The following is a 17,568-nucleotide window of genomic DNA, read 5'->3' as shown; positions in this document are numbered from 1 at the left end:
AAGGATTTAAGGTTGTTCATATTAGATAAAAATTAATAAAGTTAAGAAAGGACTTTAATGCTTTAATCGCAATACATATATAACTTAAATTTTCCAAATTTATCACTGACGTGTTAACAAGCTTTGGCAATTCTTTATTACTTACACGTCAGTTTTTGGCAGTTTTTTTACATCGTCGTTCATTGCTTCTAATTAACTATTACTGAAAGCTCATATATATGAAAAAAAACTACGAATTGCAGAATATTTTTTTAGAGTTGGAAAAGAACTATGCAAAGGCTATATAATTGCAAAATCTTTTTTTAAATTCCAAATTACCAAGTTATCAAGCTTAACGGTTATAAATGTAAGAAGTAAAATAGGGTATATATCGGCCATGTAGATAATTCGATAACGATTATTGTCCATGGTAAAACATCTGTTTTGCTCAACCATTGCAGCTTTCTGGCAACGTCAATTGCAACACGTCACCTGCGGCGGTGAAAAATATGTAATTTTTATTGTTTACGTCTCCGATAAGTGTGTTTTGTGGTTTTCTTTTGTATTTAAGATGAAATTTGCCGATGTACTGCGTCGCCTGGACGCCTATCCGCGCACCTTAGATGATTTCAGTGTTCGCACAGTGGGCGGAGCCGCAGGTGGGTGCAGGTGTAAATTTGATTATGGCGATAAGAAACCCAAAGAACCGGCATTCCTTTGGTTTTCAGTTACAATTATCAGTACCAGCATCATAAGCTTACTGATATTCCTAGAGTTCCTTAGCTACATGCAACCAACCCTAAATGAAGAACTCTTCGTGGACACCACACGGGGCCACAAGTTGAGAATAAATCTGGACGTGACCCTACATAATCTGGCCTGTAATTATATCTCTTTGGATGCGATGGACTCGTCGGGGGATACACATTTAAGGGTAGACCATGATGTCTTTAAGCACAGGCTGGATCTTAAGGGGGAACCTCTCAAGGAGACGCCCATCAAGGAAATCGTAGCTGTGTCGCCGCCCAATAAGAACGTCACATGCGGCAGTTGCTACGGAGCGGAGCACAATGCCACACAGTAAGCTTTAGATCCGAAAGGAATATGAATAATCCACTTAACCCTACTTGTTTCGGAGAAAGTGAAGCTTAAATATTTATACAAATATCTTTCTAAAAAGTGGTTCTCAAAACATTATTCTAACACAAAAAGATCAATTCTTAAGCAACATGGTTTCATAGTAACTTTAAAGCCTTTAAATGATGAAGATCAATATGTATCTCGCAAGAAAAATGAATTACTTACTACTTCATTGGTTCGTTAGCACTCAGATTCATTAATGCCGCTCTAAAATCACAATTTTAATGATAAAAACCGTCCAATTTAGTTGCTGCAACACGTGCGAAGATGTGCTAGACGCCTACAGATTGCGCAAATGGAACGTGGCTGTGGACAAAATCGAGCAATGCAAGGGTAAATACAAACGCAGCGACGAGGACGCTTTCAAGGAGGGCTGTCGCATCCAGGGCCATCTTGAGGTGAATCGCATGGCCGGCAGCTTTCACTTTGCACCCGGCAAGAGCTTCTCCATCCGACAGTTCCATATCCATGACTTTCAGTTCAGCAATGTGAAGCTATCGCATACTATCAATCACTTGTCATTTGGGGAGAAAATCGAGTTCGCCAAGACGCATCCTTTGGACGGACTGCGAGTGGACGTCATGGGTGAGTAGTAACATACAAACACATCTAGATATCTCTTTAACATTTCTATTGCAATAACTTAGCGTAATTTAAACAAGATTGGAGTAGGGCTTAAGGTTTTTTGTTTAGTAACTCTAGTCAAATGCCAGTAGGATCAGCAGCGAATCCCTGTACCGATGGCCATGAAGGTGCCAAAGGTTCCGCCACCCTGGACCATGGTCTTGCCCACATTGTTGATCAGCTCTCGACCACGTAGTCCGTATCTGTGAATAATTATACATGGTTCATTAGTTAGCCGGTGTAATTACATAATTCCCGGCATCTACTTGCGTCACTCCATTGGAGGAGTGGTAAGTGGGCCTTTAGGGTGCAAAGTACAACAAACCTCAGTGCCGAGAATCCACCGAAGACGGCTCCACTGGCCATTCCCACACAGAATCCGATGATAAAGCCCGTCTTCATCTTATCAAAGCATGATGGTCCCTGCTGGGAAAATGAGCTCGTGGGTAGTGGCATGCTGCAAAGTCCTTGGTTTCTCCCGTTCTCCCGCTATATATAACTTGATCCCGCTGAGTAGCAAGCTGCGCTCCTCTGATTCACTTATGAATATTGCAATTAGTGTCCAAAGGTCCGTTTATTTTAAGAAATATTCAAAATATTTCTATTTATTTCGGCTCGTCGACTCGTCGAGCAATCGTTAGCGTGTGAATATGCGAGAGTGTGCGTGAGCTGTCAAATGATGCAAAGGGTTGCCACGTTGTTTTTGAGTTAGCTTCGATGATTTAAGGTTAACCCGTCAGAGGGCTCCAGCATGCAGGCGGGCGTTTTAAAATAAACATTTGAAAATTTTCAAATTCTCATCAATTTTATAAAATTAAAACTAAATCCTGCTCATTTACATTTTTAACTTTAAGGTTAAAGATGATAATGAAATATATTTTAAACTATCTTCAAACTTTCTTAATACTTTTTCGCAGAAACAAAAAGTGAAATGTTCAATTATTATTTAAAAATTGTACCTACGTTATATATGCGGGGAAGCAGTAGCGACAAGCCCATATACACAAATCAATTCTCAGTCACGAGGTACCGAAAAGATCTTTCAGATCGCGAACGAGGAATGCCGGGCATATTCTTTAGCTACGAACTCTCGCCGCTGATGGTGAAATATGCAGAGAAGCGCAAGTCAGTAAAGCAGAATACAAATCTTGAACTACAATATTTATTAGTCTTATTCTTTTCCCACAGCTCCTTTGGACACTTTGCCACGAATTGCTGTTCCATCATTGGCGGCGTCTTCACGGTGGCCGGCATTCTAGCCGTGCTGTTAAACAACTCCTGGGAGGCCATTCAACGCAAACTGGAAGTGGGCAAGCTCAGCTAACAACAATTTGAATCTCTTGTGCAGCTTTCATGCTCCTTTACTACACCTAACTCATTATACATTCGACAAATCTCCAAATAAAAGTGCTTAATTTTATAGAAAATGGAAAAGCTAATCCTTTAAGTGGTCCGCTGTCCGACAGACAAGAATCCAGAGGTGTTGGAAAAGTATTTGGCATTGGCTTCTGTCTGGGAACGTTCCGCCGCCTGGGGATTCACAATCTCCAGACCCTGCAGCGGCGTAAAGGCCACACTGGACGCTGTTCCAGAGATTTGCCGCTTGACTGTGGTGTTTCCGCCGTACACCTGCTGCTTCTGTAAATTCTTGTGCAGCGTCTTGCTGATGCGCACCTTGGTCTTCTCATCCACCTGGGGCAATCGGATGCGCCCGGTGCCAGTCTTGCCGATGGTGCCGCGGGAGTAACCCAAATCTCCTTGGTAGGCATCCTCTTCGATCTGAAAAGAATAAGAGAAGATTAGCAATGAGCTGATAAGCAGTTGGATATAAAAACCGCCACTTACATCTCCAAAATTCATGCGGTTTGCCTGTTTGCGGAACTCGGTGAGCGCATACCGCTCTTTCATCTTGCGCACACGTTTACCTCCTCGCTTCTTCTTGCTTCCCTCGATGGGTTTGGGCAGCGGTTTGATAAACTTCACCGGTGGTGGCTCCTGCAGCTTGTCCAGCTTCTTCTCCACATCCTCCTTAAAGCGAAGGCCAATCTCCCCATGAACACTTTCATGGCAGGCGTCAACACGAGCAGCCAGCACTGATTTGGCTGCCACCAATCGAGCTGCCTTGCGTCGCAGATCTGGAGCAGTATCCTGGACAATCTGTGAGTAGTAGACGTACCCAGTATGTGGCAGCATCTGAGTTTGTGAGAAACCTGAGAGCGTTTTCTTCTGTGATCCCAAAACCTGAACATTGCAAGCAGGCATTTTAGATAATTTAGAAAGACCACCCGCAATTCCCAATAGTTTTGCAGCTGTGGACGCTCCCACAATCATGGACAGATTGGGAGCTATGAACGTCATACGGCTTTCCACGTATTCATAAATCTTGGACTTGAAGTTATTCAGTTCAATGGCCATCTCACAGGCCTCGTCAATCTTGGCCTTCTCCGCTGGCGTTAACATAGTGCTATCAAAGGAAATGGGGTTTAATTTTGTTATTGGTTTTATTGGTAAAAAATTAAATAAACTCACCCCTGAGTTGTTGAGGCCGTGACGGACACTATCATAATAGTGGCCTGTGTGAGGATGGCCTGCAACTTCTCATTGTTTTTGACCTGGTCCAGATCATTTCCAAGCTCCTTGACCGCCAGCAGATACTCAATCTCGCCTACGATCAGAGAATCCAGTTCGGGAAATCGCTTTTGGTACTTTTCTTTTGTGAACTTATGCACAATGGAGATCTCGTTGTCGATGTCCACAGCTATGGCATTCGCGTCCACGATGAGACAGTACTCGGGATCGGATTCCACGGAACCCAGCATTTCGGCTGCGGTTCTCTGGCGACTGGCATAGTGCTCGATCTGTTCTAGTGTATTCTTCAAGCGCTCCGAATCGCGAAGCTTACATAGTTCACGCACTGATTGCACAGTGACATCCACGTCCATCAAATTGGGAGCCGGTTTCGCTAACTTTTCCGCCAGAAACTGAAAAATAAGAAGAATCGTTTAGTTCAGTAGGATTTGGAACTTGTTTTGGTGTCTTACGCTTTCATCCTCGGCACTTGCCATCTCCGCATCTTCCTCCTCCAACTCATTATCATTGTCCTCCTCGAGGTCAGCAAGTAGCTCGTCTGCCAGAGACATGTTCTAGTTTATTTTAAAATTTACTTAATAAAACTTGTGAAATTTGTTTTATTTTCTGCGTGCTGTTATTGAGTGACCGTTTCTGGACCGCTTAGTAATACCATCCAAGTTAATAAAAAAAAATACTGAATACTGAATACAGGTATTTCTGGTATGTGTCATCCAGTTTCAAAGTGCATCTGTTACTGTTAGGTTAAAGTCTAGGTGCTGCTTCGAGTGCGGGCACACTTATTATTGGATTTTGGCGCATAATCTCGGCGTCTTCAATCTGATTTTTGCGCAATTTGGCCAAGATTCATTTTCGAGAATGATGTCCAAGAAGTTGAACACGAGTGCTGGGGGAACGCCCACAAACACATTGTTTAAATATTTTTCCAAATCGCCCGCTGTCGACAAAAAGAAACTGACACCGAGCGTAAATAAAGATCTCGAATCCGCAGAGAAAGAAAGTCCTAGAATGAAGCAACCAAAACTAGATGATTCAAAGAATTCTAAATCGAAGGAACCGTCTGCCAAGAAGAAGTTGTCCACTTCACCAACCGCAAAGACAAGCCCAGACTCCAAAGGAAAAGATAAGCTCAAGAAGAAAGACACAAAGTTAGAGAATCCTAAAAATTCCAAACCAAAGGACTCCACACCGGTGGCAAAGCGAAAGTTGCCCGTTTCCGACGATGAGGCGCCCAATGGACAGCGCAAGCGAAAGCGCATTGTTCAGCCAGAATCGGAAAGCGAGTCGGAAATGGATGAAACCAAATCGGAGGAAGACTTCTCCGATTGCGCCTCTGACTACGAGCCGGATGGTAATGAAGTCAGCGACGATAGCGCCAGCAGCGGGGACGAGGAGGTATCGCCCAGCGAAAACGACATGTCCATAGACTCTCCATCACCCAAAAAATCACGCAAAAAGTCCAAAATCCTAAATAACAACAATAATGAACCTTTGAGCAAGAAGGTCAAGTTGGAAACATCTACCCAACTTGCCGAGGGTTCCACTTTCCAAGAGAAACTGAAGAATCTGCAAAGCAATGCCAAAAAGGACGCTTCCTACGACGATATAGTGACCACCACATCCACTCTAGATGAGCCTGTTGTTTGGCCACACCAAAAACTAGATTTCCTGCAGCCTGACAAGATCAAGGACAAGGCGGGAAGGCGTCCAGATCATCCAGCCTACGATAAGAGCACCCTGCATGTTCCAGAGAAGTTCCTCAATGGGCTATCGCCAGGAGTTCGCCAGTGGTGGGTTCTTAAGTCTGACAACTTCGACTGCGTTTTGTTCTTTAAGGTGGGAAAGTTCTATGAGTTGTATCACATGGATGCTGATGTAGGTGTGACCGAGCTTGGCTTCACCTACATGCGCGGAGAGTTTGCTCACTCCGGTTTTCCGGAAATATCCTTTGACAAAATGTCCACCATCCTTGTAGACAGGGGCTTTAAGGTAAGTTATAAACAGTTTGTTTAATTTATTAGTAAATGTAAACGTGAAAATTCTTCAGATTGCACGCGTGGAGCAAACGGAAACTCCGGACATGATGACCGAACGTTGCAAGCGAATCAAATCTACCAAGTTTGATAAAGTGGTGGCTCGCGAGATCTGTCAGATTACAAATCGTGGCACCCAGGTCTTTGGCTCACAGTGCAAGATCGGACCAAATCATAAGCCAAACTATATGTTGGCTTTAGTTGAGAAGGACGAGGGCACTTGGAGCCGCTTTGGTGTGTGCTTTATAGATACCTCTATAGGGGACTTCCATATGGGAGAGTTCGAGGATGATAAGAACTGCTCCCGTCTGCTCACCCTCCTTTCACATCATATGCCCGTGCTGGTAAGCTATCATTATTCAGTGTATCCATGACTTGGCAAACAACTAATCTTCTTACAATCCTCAGCTTCTCAATGAGAAATCCGCTTTGAGTCAGCGATCCCAGCAAATTGTGCGCACGGTACTGGGTGGAATTCTCAAGGAGCTGGTTCCCAGTAATGGATCCCAGGCTTGCAGTGCAGAAAAAACCCTTAAACTTTTGGCAGAGCGCTACTATGCAGGAAACGGTTCAGATGACAACTGGCCATTGGTACTGCGCACCATGCAGTCAGATTTGGATCACTTGGGCCTCACACCCAATGATAATTACAAGCTTGCCTTAAAAGCTCTCGGAGAGTGCATCTTTTTCATCCACAAGTGCAAACTGGAGCCCAAGGTGATGCCGATGGCACGTTATCAATTATATGTGCCACCAGATCAAGTGCCAGATGCCAAGCCGGCTGCGGCCTCAGCTTTAAGACGTTCCCACATGGTACTAGATGCCACTACTTTATCGAACCTGAGGATTATTGGCGAGGAGCACACATTGCTTTCCACATTGGATCATTGTTGCACAAAGTTTGGGAAACGCCTTTTGCATCACTGGCTTTGTGCCCCCAGCTGCGATGTGGAGGTTATTAAGGAGCGACAAGATGCAATTGGAGAGCTGATTAGGATGTCAGCCGAGCTGCAGGAGGTTCGTGCTTTGCTTGCACCCATGCCGGACTTTGAGCGAAATCTGGCGCAGATTCACTTATTTGGTAACAAGCAAAAAGATCACCCTGATTCCCGGGCTATTCTCTTTGAGGAAAAGATATACAACAGGCAAAAACTACTGGGATTCATGTCGGTTCTTAAGGGCTTTAACGCACTTACGAAACTTCCTACGATGTTTCATCAGTGTGAAACAGCTTTGTTGAAGAGGCTTACTCAGCTGCCAGAGTCTGGAGGATCGTTTCCTGATCTTAGTAAGGAGCTAAACTATTTCGCTACGGCTTTTGATCACGAAGCAGCTGCCAAAACCGGTGTGATTGCACCTCAAGCTGGAATGGATGCTGAGTACGATTCAGCTATGGATGCCATAAGTGAAATCGAGGGTCGGCTAAAGGTATATCTTGTAGAGCAGGAGCGCCACTTTGGTTGTCGTTTATCCTACTTTGGAAGCGACAAAAAACGTTACCAATTAGATGTGCCAGAAAGTCATGCTAGCAAAGCCAATAAGTCCTATACATTGGAGGGACAAACTAAGGGCAAGAAGCCATGTCGTCGTTATACCACCGCTGAAAGCCGAGCTCTGCTCAAGGATATGCAGCATGCTGAAGATACCAGGAACATGGTTCTCAAGGATTTGGCGCGTCGCCTCTTCGAGAGGTTCTCTAATCATTACGAACAGTGGAAGCAATGCATCGATTGTGTGGCCAAACTCGATGTCCTGTGCTCCCTGGCGGAGTACGCCGGTCAACAGATGGTCATCTGCGTTCCAGAGCTGGTCTCTGGAGTAGAGCAACCGTTTATCCAACTGGAAGAGGGCTATCATCCTTGCGCAAATGCCTCCACCTACATTCCCAATGGGTTGGAATTGGGCACAAAATCGGAGGCCCCGTTGTCTTTACTCACTGGTCCAAATATGGGCGGTAAAAGTACGCTGATGAGAGAACTGGGACTGTTGGTTATCATGGCGCAAATTGTAAGTTATTGAAAATATTTCTAATTTATTTTTTATGTCACTATTTAAATTATTTTACAGGGTGCTCACATTCCAGCTGCTAGCTGCCGCCTCTCTTTGGTTGACCGAATTTTCACACGACTAGGAGCTCAAGATGACATTCTAGCTGGGCACAGTACTTTCCTCGTGGAGCTTAACGAAACCTCACTTATTCTCAAACATGCCACATGTCATTCGCTTGTGCTGCTCGATGAATTGGGTAGGGGAACCGCCACCTATGATGGTACAGCCATTGCTGCCTCTGTGGTTAACTTCCTGGCCAATCTCAAGTGTCGCACTTTGTTCTCCACTCACTACCACAATTTGATTGATTTCTTTCACGATGACAAGAGGATAACTCTGGGTCACATGGCTTGCATGGTGGAGAACGAGGACAATGAGGATCCCACCCAAGAAACGGTCACGTTCCTATACAAATACACAGCAGGTGCCTGTCCGAAATCGTATGGTTTCAATGCTGCCAAACTAGCCGGAATGCCTCAAGGAATTATCAAGCGGGCCTATGAGGTGTGTTATTATTATATTTTTCTAATGGAAATTAGCTTAAAAAATATTTTTTACATTGCAGCTTTCTAAGAAAGTTGAAGCCATTGCTCTGCAGCGCAAGATTACGGCAAAGATCGTAGCTGCCACAGCAGGAAGTGAAGATTCCAAGAAAGAGAAACTTAACACTCTAAAAGATTTACTAAAGCAACTAAAAATGTGCCAGGTTTAGGGCTTAGTTAGTTTGAGGCTATAAGATATTTAAAGGGCATTCCAACTTTTTTTTGCATGTACTTATTGTTTGTTATAAGGCAGCTCTACTGTATTGTCAAGTATACGTTGCTTTTTAAGCAAGAATGATCCATCTTAAGTTTAAATTAAAACATTTGCCGTTGAGTTTCTGTAGATTATTTGGTATCCCTAACACCATTATATATGAAGTTGCTTGTCGTTAGTTGCCACTGTTTAATTCTTGTTTATTATAATTATTATTTTTTGTATCACAGTAAAAATTAAAATTAAAACAAGTTCACAATCAAAATACACACACAGATGATATTATTCAATACTTATAAATTATATGTTTCACAATAAATACAAATATTGCTAAGAAATATTGTAAAAACCACACATATGCGCTGTTAGAATTCAAATAATACGACATATGATATTCTTTGTGAAAAATAGGAATGCTGATTGTTTTTGTATTAGATCAGATATTTATGTTAGCTTGTGCGAATCGGTTATAGATAGAGTAAGTTAGTTAGTCAACAGGCTGGGAAACCTTTACAAGTAGCTCTCTACTGCTAACATCTCAACTAAAAGCCGGGCTAGTTTAAATCTAAAACTGAATATCAAATGGTTTAAAAGAAAGAAAATGTGCTCGATTAACAGGCAACATAGATATTTCAGGTCGAGCCATCAGTTGCTGGTTGCTTACAAAAACACTTACAAAAGATCTAAGCTATATAGCCGATGCCTCATCTTCTTCATTGCAGTTAAGCTTTATAATGTCGAACTACTTTAACTTGCTTGCCTCTGTCTTTATCTTATTATGGTCTACTTTGGACTTGCTTTTAGTTTAAACAACTATATAAATTACCGAACTATGTATACATATCATTTGTATATCAGTATATATATATATATATATAACTAGGCTAGGTGTCTACGTTCTCTTATGCATCTGGTATTGTATATGTTACAATGATCGGCACGGGGTTCTTTTTTTAGTCTATGGGCTAGTAATTAAACGCTCCTCACCTCGTGCCTCCACGGTTTGATTCGATTTTCCCGGTCGACGCCAACTCCGAGATTTAGGTTTTAGACTTACTAACTAACTACAAAAAACATTTACGTAAAACTCCGACAAAAACGAAGTGACTCTTTACACATGGATTAGCGAAGGATGGGTCGATATTTTTGATTCCAGAAAGTTTTTGTTGCGACTAAGAGTACGACTATGGAGATTCCATTGAAAATCATCTAAAAAGTTTATAATCACTAGGACTATTCTTTGGAGATCTTGGGAGAATTTTGTATAAATAATAGGTAAATCATTTTAATAACCAATATATAGCAACATTGCCCATTTCTCGAAACAAAATGGACCCATCCTGTGGATAGTGATAGTAGTGAAAGTAGAGATGGTGATACCTACGAAACAACAATTCAGAAACTAGTCACTCACTGATGCCTGATGATGACTTCTGATCTAAGGATTGCCCATGCCCACGATCTGGATCGCTTCAAGGACTTGAACTCAGTCATCGCTGGAGTCGCTGATTACATCCTTGCGCGCCTTGAAGTTCCGCCATGATCTTGTTGTGCAGACACCAGGTCCCCGCCACCAATCATTGAGATCGGTGTACCACCGGGGTTTCCTCAGCTGCTCCTCGTTATGAAGGGTGGCACACACTCGACACCAGTAGTACGTGTTGATGAACTCCCCGGTGCCCTTCCACTTGAAATACGAGTTGTACAGCTCGTCGTCATGGTCTAGGATGTGCAGATATTCCGCCAGTTCTTTGGGCGAAGCGAATTCGTCCACATGGATGTACGACCTTCGAGGGGCACTAACCTCGTAATCCTCGGGACGGGCTCCCATCACAATGGGTAAAACCCTTCTGTTCAACGCATTTACGAAGAACTTTTCCGTGATGTAGTCCTTGCAGTTGGAATTCTCGAATGCCAGATAAAACTTATAGTCGTTGTCCAGGATCTCAAAGCACTTATCCGCTGTACTCCTGGAACACTTGAAGTTGCCACAAGCACCGTAGATGTCAACCTGGATGGAGGAAATTATTGGATGAGAATTTACATTTACATTTCCAGTGAAGAATCATCTTTACCTCTATGTGCTTTTGCAGTTCATGGGCGTACTGGAGCCGGCCATTCCTTGCTCCACAGTTGGACACAAACCAAGCCACTTTCTTGGTCTTGTTGACGGAGTAGTTTATATCCTGCTCCTGCTGCTGCACCTTCGTATCGTAGTATTGCCATTTTTCATAGGGGGCAACAATGGTACTATCTCGTCTGTAAAAGTAACGTCCATTTTAATAACATGTTATAAACTTTAAGAATTGCTTATAATTATATATATAGCAGCAGACTCACCTGTAGGTGGCTGTCCAATTGATGGCATCGGGCACCTTGACATTCTGCGTATGATAAGGACACTCCAGATAGTAGAGCATAGAGACCTGCTTAGAATTGTTGGGCCTTCGAATGCCCGTGGGAATATAGTGATCCTTGTAGAGAATCATGTCAGCCGAGTTGGCCAGATCTCGATTGGCAGTCAGTTCACAGGTGTCCACAGGACACTTGGCTTTCAGGAAGACATCGCGGCCCTTCTTCACGTTCCAGGGACCAAGTCCATTGTACAAGAGGATGGTCTTCAGTCTTCCACTGGATTTGATCTCCTCATAGTTGTGCGGCACATACATAAGCTGGTTAACAATCCGATCGGAATAGGGATCCTGATGGGGCAGCAATCTGGGAGCATGACGCTTCCTGGCCTTGCGATTGCTGTAGGTTCTGGCCGGTTTTGGATAGTACTCTCCGTTCTTGAAGAACCAAGCTTTTTCCGCCGGCGGCTCTTGCAGGCGCTCTGATTCGATCTCCTCCTCCTCTAGAGCTGACTGCTCAGGCTCCTCGATGAGATTATCCGCCACTTCGGGTAGCAAAGTGGCAACAACTGGCGCCGCAGTAGAACTGGTGGCCAATAAATGATCCTCGTCCATGGACTGCAGTTGATGCAAATGTTGATGATGCAGTTGCTGCGTGGTGATCTGTGATGATCGAGGACTCAGCGTCTTCCATATTTCGCGCTCTCTAAGAGATTTTTAAAGGAAATGAATCAGCTGATAGATTTCTAAGTATTGCATAATGTTATAAAATGCAGAAATGATAAAGTATGAATCACAATTTTTACATTTTTAACAACTTATAAAATTAAGATGTTCAAACTAGTTTAAACTAAGCTATCATATTAACATCTCTAGAACGTGAATATGAGACTTCAGTACTTCGCCAGCCAATGATCAATATTTGATCGGTGCTATATATTTGTACCGACACGTTATCTTACTCACTTGAGACTGAAACCGAATATGAGGAGGAGGGCACAGATCAGGGTGAAATAGAAGTACTTCTTGAGGGATATTTTTGGACGCCGCATGTTGACCAATCCCACTCCTCAGCGTTGGGGCTCTAGACTACGGGTTTCGGGGGCCAATGAACCGATTGCGTCGTCTTCAGCTGGCGTTTGTCATTGTGCTGTGTGAGATAGATATGATAGATGTGTAACCATCTTTTGGTTAGTAAATTATAAATCCAAATATTTGCTTTTCTTTCGCTGGTCATCTCATCTAGAAGCGGCTGTGGCTGCCTTTTTTCAACGGTTTTTGTTTACAATTAAATTGATTTTAAATACATACGAGTATGTATATAGATACTTATATATGTATATCTACAAAAGTTCATATTTGTTTTCTGAAAGAATTTTTAAAGCCCTTGGAATGGTAAATGTTTTACAGATTGTCAGATTATAAGTTCAAAAAATATTTCTTTTCCATTAAAATTCTTAAAAGTACACTTTCACACCTCCTACCACAAGAAGAACCGACGGCAGAGGGTCAGCTGGGCACGCACACTAAGCAAACAGATAACACGATCGGGTCAGATCGTTGAGAAAACCAATATAGAAAGTATTTCATAGAACACTAAAACACACTGCGTATGCGATATATGTTTATATAAATCTATTCAGCTGTATAAGAAAAAACAGACAGTACCGCACGTTTAGGCTAATTCTGACAAAGCCTCAAAAATTCCAGTACTAATTACCCGTGTTAATCATTTTTTGGGACGTTTCGACTCTGAATGTTGATCCAATACTGTCTCGAATCGTGCTGATCGCTCGAACTCTCTGTGAGAACTGCGCTTGATATTAAAAATGTTTCTTTTTCAACGATCTGAGGGGCGTCACTTTACTCACTGCTGGGCCTTTTAATCTAATATTCGAGAGTTTGTTTTAAGCAGAAAGAAATTTATCAATTAAATGCGAAAAACGGAACTGTTATGTCAAAATATTAAATTGATTAAATTGAACCACTTAAAAACAAATATTAAATAATTTTAAATGAAATATATTTGTTAAGGGATACTTCATTAATATTGCTCCGAATCAGCAAGTTTTCAAAATTTATTTATTTTTTGGCTGTAACAGTACAACACACTAACTCTAACTTTGTTTTACACTAAACAGCTATAAATATAATGATGATCGACATAATTTTTTAGTTTCCCCCCATTAGTCATGGTTGAACGCAGGAATTGGATGATATTAGTTCCAATTCGAGCGGCAGGGCATAAAATAATTGTTCCAACTCTGTCAATATATCCATATAAATATATATTTACCAACACGTGGGTGCGACGAGAGTCTCTTACGTTCGGTCAATGAATATTTTTGAAACCGGGCAATTTATATTTGCGTAGAACAAATATTGAGCCAGATGGCATTCTCGCCTCAAGAGCTGTTCCGCATCAACCAGCGGGGCGTATACGTAATAAAAAGAACTGAGAGTCCAGAGAATCGAGTGAAGTGGTTGAAAAATATAGGTGTAGGGGGTAGGATACCACATACTGGTTCTCCAGGCGACGGATAAACTCAAAGCTGGCTACTATCAACAGCTTTTATGAACCTGCCCCGAGGAGAGCCTAATTACAGGAGACGACAGCAGGCGGGTGCAGCCTCATTTGGGCCACATTCCTGGCTAATCCCCCAAAGCCCTCACCAAGTGTCCATCCATCTATCACATGTCATTTATGGCACTATTCCACTGTGTCTGTGTGAGTCATCCCGCCTGCGGTTGCAACATCACTTAGGGGTCTGAGGTCTACTCTGGGGTTCGCCGCACTACTTTGGTAGCCATGCAAATAAGGTGGCGCAAAGTTGTGGCTGGGGTACACTTAAGTTGCCCGCTCCATTTCGCAACTATTCTATTCTACACTGAGAAAAACTAACGAACATATTTCTCAAAAAATATCTAATATTTATAGTTTTCGAATGAGTTTAACATGACTGATGATTTTATTATATATTTTAATATCCAGTAAGTAAAGCTTATTTTTTACAGTGTACCCTGCAGGCCGCTCTGTTCTTCATTGGGGTCTTCACTATCGCATTTTTGACGTTTTTGACAAGCAAACAGCGGTAGAAAGGAGAAAAGAGAAAGCAGCTAGGAGTAAGGATAACCAGAACGGATCCCTCGGCTTGCATAAAAAATGTAGTTACAGTCGTTCATTCATGTTGCAAAAGTAGGACTCTGATGGAATGGATATAGGGATGGGAAGAGAGACAGGAAAAGTGGCTTGGCCAAACAAAACCACATGCAAAGGCTAAAACACTTCCATTATCCCTTTCAGAAGTCCAACTAGGACATGATACGAGTTTTTTTATTCACCTTTCAATTCACTATATTGATTATAACACGGCTAGCCAGTTCTTTGAGAAATCTCTTCGAGTATAGTTATATTTTCATAACCGATACGGTTTGCTTTGTGTTTTTGCTTAAAAAGTTGCCGTTAAACTAAATCTTGTGCTCAGTTATCTATTCGTCTATATAATATAAAAAGCTGTTAGCAACAAATATTATATGCTAAATCAGCTGGATTCATTTGAAATGTAAATATGGTACATGATTCTGAATAAGTTTATATTGATTATAAAATCTCCATAAGTTTTGATATTTCAGCACATTTACTTTTTGGTTTATTCGGTTTTTTGTGTTCCTGCACGAAATGTTCCCGTACAACTAAAGTGATTTCCTGAACGATTCGATGTTTAATATTTCTTTATTAATAATTAGCTATAAAACTTATCAATTAGTTTTATAGGAAAAATACATATATACAAAGCTTTGACTCCGTAAACATGACGTACTTTCCCTTTTCACAATGATAAGGAATATAAAATTCAAGAAAATGAAAAAAATCCCAATGCACATTTTCTAAGAATATTTTGCGATAATATAAATCTCATTTCATGTTAAAAAGTAAAGTATTTTACAATAACAGAAATCGAATTTATACAACTTGGGCTAATAAAGACGTTTAAGTTGCTCTAGACTAAAACCCTTACAAATAAAAATTTCTCTGTATTTAATTATCACATCCACCTAAATCCTAGTCATTTTCTATAGTATCCTTTGTAATTGGTTTCCCTGAATATTCCATGACGCACTTTTACTTCCTCTGGAATTGTGTCCTGCTTTCGCTTCCTTAATTTATGTGTTTATATTTAGTTAGGTGCTGTGGCCTCTTGTCATGGCACTTGATCTACGTCTTTAGTATGTCAATATGCCTATATACATATACTATGCAATATAGGGGCTCAAGCACTAAGAGGGGAAAGGACGGTGGGTGTAGGGGCTGCCTTGCCTGACTTGCATGCATTGTTTTTCTTGAATATCCTACATGGTCTTCGGCTGGGGAAAATGTCATTTCATTGTTGTCTTCACGCTGCCGCACTTGACTTTCTTGACTATAAGTTTATACACTTTCTAGAAGGGTACTTAAATTTTTACTTTGTTGAGGTCGACTATTTCCCTATTTGTTTTATAAACTTTCAATAAATCATTTTATTACTCTGATTAAAACAAATTTAATCAAAATTAAAATAGAAAGTCGTTATTGGTTGTGATCTATCGGATATCGTTTACGCTTTAAATCAATTTCGTTAATTTAACAAAATGATCAACAAATGACGCATTTGCAAAATACAGTTAAAAAATCGGAATATGCCGCTTCATTCTCAAAATTGTATTAATTTATTCTGTATGCTTTGGCGACACTGACCATTTTATGACTTTTGACTATGATTTCTTAGTAACTTCTGAAATAACTGTTTCACTTTAATAAATAGAGCTTGGTAAACCTTTCTTTGTCGCAATAAAATAGAATTCTTCCATTTGGTATTCAGGAAATATATGTGCTGAATAGAATACGTTTCTTAAGGGTATAACAGCTTTGGTTCCCAAAAGCCCAAGAGTTCTTTATTGTTATGTGTTGAGTTCCCCTTTGAAGGACCTTTTTGGAGAAGTTGTTGATTGTGTCTTCGCAACTAGTAAGTTAGTTTGTTAGTTTGTGGCCTTTCTAATAATAAAGTGTTCATATTTTTAGCCCATACATGGTAGTGGTATTCCCCATTCCCGTTGCCCTTTTTGTCCACCTCCCTCTTTTTCAACCCATCCCATTCCACTTTACGCACGCACTGTCTGTGTCCCGTTACCAATATACCGTTATGCCTGTCTTTCTCCCACACATGTATTCGTATGTCTCTTTGATTTTCATATTCGGTTTTTATATTTTTTTTGTCTTAATCAATAACATTTTTGTGACCCGCTACTCAAAAGTCGATGGGTTAAGTGGGCTTTTAGCCCTCTCAACTGGTCAATAAACATTTTGCAAGTGCACTTACACAATTGAGCCGCTGTTGTTGTTGTTGTTGTTGTTTGTTGGCTTGTTTGTTTGTGCTGGATCCTTAGACTTTTCTTCTTTTACTGGCTATGCTAATTTGTGCACTTTTCGCAGTCTTTGTCATATTTGCAAAAAAGTTACAACTTTGCTTGGGTTGTGCCTTTAAAACAGTTTTAATTTGCTGTAAATTTAATTATTTTTCCGCACACACACACACAACCAAATACATAGAAGCAATATATCAGGAAGATATAAAAAAGTAACTGTTGTCCTTAGCCTTTTCACGTAACTTTTGCAACTGCGCCCAAAATGGAAATGTAAATGTGCTCCTTTTACCAGACAGCTGGGCACCCAAAGGGGGTGGTTGCTGCGCAGCGCAAGTGCTTGCTGAGAGTGAGCGAAAGAGAGATGCAAAGAGAGCGGCAAGAACAAGAGAAATGGCAAACAAACAAAAGTCACACAGCTGTCTTATCACAGGGCGGTTTTTTGCCACCCCCTTTTCACTGATAGCAGGGACAACTGTTAGTATTGGTTCGAGTCTCTGCTAAATATGCTATAAAAATTTACTTTCATTGTGAAAACTTATAAATTTAATGTTTAATTCTAACAAATTTATTAATCAAAATATTAAAAAGTTTAAAAATATGTTTAGCCATCTTAGAAGAGGAATGCATAATTTATTTAGTTGCCA

The 17,568-nt window shown here is 41.2% G+C and overlaps 5 protein-coding genes across 6 annotated transcripts; 2 read left to right on the top strand and 3 right to left on the bottom strand.

The window, feature by feature from the left end:
• The first annotated feature begins 430 nt into the window (after positions 1–430).
• Positions 431–3,170, top strand: LOC108104298 (endoplasmic reticulum-Golgi intermediate compartment protein 3). Its single transcript, XM_017210272.2, has 5 exons — positions 431–638; positions 708–1,059; positions 1,367–1,704; positions 2,661–2,868; positions 2,932–3,170. Exons 1-5 carry the CDS (start codon positions 551–553, stop codon positions 3,065–3,067), a joined length of 1,122 nt encoding a protein of 373 aa, XP_017065761.1. The 5' UTR covers positions 431–550; the 3' UTR covers positions 3,068–3,170.
• Positions 1,736–2,407, bottom strand: LOC108104299 (reactive oxygen species modulator 1). The gene is made up of 2 exons (XM_017210273.2): positions 2,069–2,407; positions 1,736–1,946 (listed from the first exon to the last, which is right to left on the bottom strand). The coding sequence occupies exons 1-2, from the start codon at positions 2,197–2,199 to the stop codon at positions 1,838–1,840; spliced, it is 240 nt and encodes a 79-aa protein (XP_017065762.1). The 5' UTR covers positions 2,200–2,407; the 3' UTR covers positions 1,736–1,837.
• Positions 3,080–4,972, bottom strand: LOC108104297 (U4/U6 small nuclear ribonucleoprotein Prp31). The gene is made up of 4 exons (XM_017210271.1): positions 4,785–4,972; positions 4,273–4,724; positions 3,589–4,207; positions 3,080–3,522 (listed from the first exon to the last, which is right to left on the bottom strand). The coding sequence occupies exons 1-4, from the start codon at positions 4,881–4,883 to the stop codon at positions 3,187–3,189; spliced, it is 1,506 nt and encodes a 501-aa protein (XP_017065760.1). The 5' UTR covers positions 4,884–4,972; the 3' UTR covers positions 3,080–3,186.
• Positions 4,973–5,111: 139 nt separating this feature from the next.
• LOC108104294 (probable DNA mismatch repair protein Msh6) lies at positions 5,112–9,578 on the top strand. Its single transcript, XM_017210266.2, has 5 exons — positions 5,112–6,321; positions 6,380–6,709; positions 6,774–8,372; positions 8,433–8,918; positions 8,980–9,578. Exons 1-5 carry the CDS (start codon positions 5,191–5,193, stop codon positions 9,124–9,126), a joined length of 3,693 nt encoding a protein of 1,230 aa, XP_017065755.1. The 5' UTR covers positions 5,112–5,190; the 3' UTR covers positions 9,127–9,578.
• On the bottom strand, positions 9,350–17,173 carry LOC108104295 (glycoprotein 3-alpha-L-fucosyltransferase A). 2 transcript variants are annotated; one of them, XM_017210268.2, is made up of 5 exons: positions 16,879–17,173; positions 12,488–12,671; positions 11,511–12,227; positions 11,246–11,429; positions 9,350–11,181 (listed from the first exon to the last, which is right to left on the bottom strand). In XM_017210268.2, the coding sequence occupies exons 2-5, from the start codon at positions 12,571–12,573 to the stop codon at positions 10,657–10,659; spliced, it is 1,512 nt and encodes a 503-aa protein (XP_017065757.1). In that variant the 5' UTR covers positions 12,574–12,671; positions 16,879–17,173; the 3' UTR covers positions 9,350–10,656. The 2 variants fall into 2 exon arrangements, with proteins under 2 accessions (XP_017065757.1, XP_017065756.1); XM_017210267.2 differs by lacking the exon at positions 16,879–17,173 and adding an exon at positions 13,242–13,490.
• Between the last annotated feature and the right edge of the window lie 395 nt (positions 17,174–17,568).

The sequence above is a fragment of the Drosophila eugracilis genome, unplaced genomic scaffold (assembly GCF_018153835.1).
Source record: "Drosophila eugracilis isolate 14026-0451.02 unplaced genomic scaffold, ASM1815383v1 contig_2154, whole genome shotgun sequence".
Classification (NCBI taxonomy): Eukaryota; Metazoa; Arthropoda; class Insecta; order Diptera; family Drosophilidae; genus Drosophila; species Drosophila eugracilis.
The sequence above is the reverse complement of the archived record's forward strand: the minus strand, read 5'-3'. Positions and strand labels throughout refer to the sequence as shown.

Coding starts and splice junctions, on each gene's coding strand:
- LOC108104298 (XM_017210272.2), top strand. CDS start 551: ATGAAATTTGCCGATGTACTGCGTCGCCTGGACGCCTATCCGCGCACC. Junction 639..707: donor CACAGTGGGCGGAGCCGCAG/GTGGGTGCAGGT, acceptor TTTGGTTTTCAG/TTACAATTATCAGTACCAGC. Junction 1,705..2,660: donor ACTGCGAGTGGACGTCATGG/GTGAGTAGTAAC, acceptor ACTTTTTCGCAG/AAACAAAAAGTGAAATGTTC.
- LOC108104299 (XM_017210273.2), bottom strand. CDS start 2,199: ATGCCACTACCCACGAGCTCATTTTCCCAGCAGGGACCATCATGCTTT. Junction 1,947..2,068: donor GGTGGATTCTCGGCACTGAG/GTTTGTTGTACT, acceptor AATTATTCACAG/ATACGGACTACGTGGTCGAG.
- LOC108104297 (XM_017210271.1), bottom strand. CDS start 4,883: ATGTCTCTGGCAGACGAGCTACTTGCTGACCTCGAGGAGGACAATGAT. Junction 4,725..4,784: donor CAAGTGCCGAGGATGAAAGC/GTAAGACACCAA, acceptor CTTATTTTTCAG/TTTCTGGCGGAAAAGTTAGC. Junction 3,523..3,588: donor ACCGCATGAATTTTGGAGAT/GTAAGTGGCGGT, acceptor TATTCTTTTCAG/ATCGAAGAGGATGCCTACCA.
- LOC108104294 (XM_017210266.2), top strand. CDS start 5,191: ATGATGTCCAAGAAGTTGAACACGAGTGCTGGGGGAACGCCCACAAAC. Junction 6,710..6,773: donor CACATCATATGCCCGTGCTG/GTAAGCTATCAT, acceptor TACAATCCTCAG/CTTCTCAATGAGAAATCCGC. Junction 8,919..8,979: donor TTATCAAGCGGGCCTATGAG/GTGTGTTATTAT, acceptor TTTACATTGCAG/CTTTCTAAGAAAGTTGAAGC.
- LOC108104295 (XM_017210268.2), bottom strand. CDS start 12,573: ATGCGGCGTCCAAAAATATCCCTCAAGAAGTACTTCTATTTCACCCTG. Junction 11,430..11,510: donor AATTGGACAGCCACCTACAG/GTGAGTCTGCTG, acceptor TTACTTTTACAG/ACGAGATAGTACCATTGTTG. Junction 11,182..11,245: donor AACTGCAAAAGCACATAGAG/GTAAAGATGATT, acceptor TCCTCCATCCAG/GTTGACATCTACGGTGCTTG.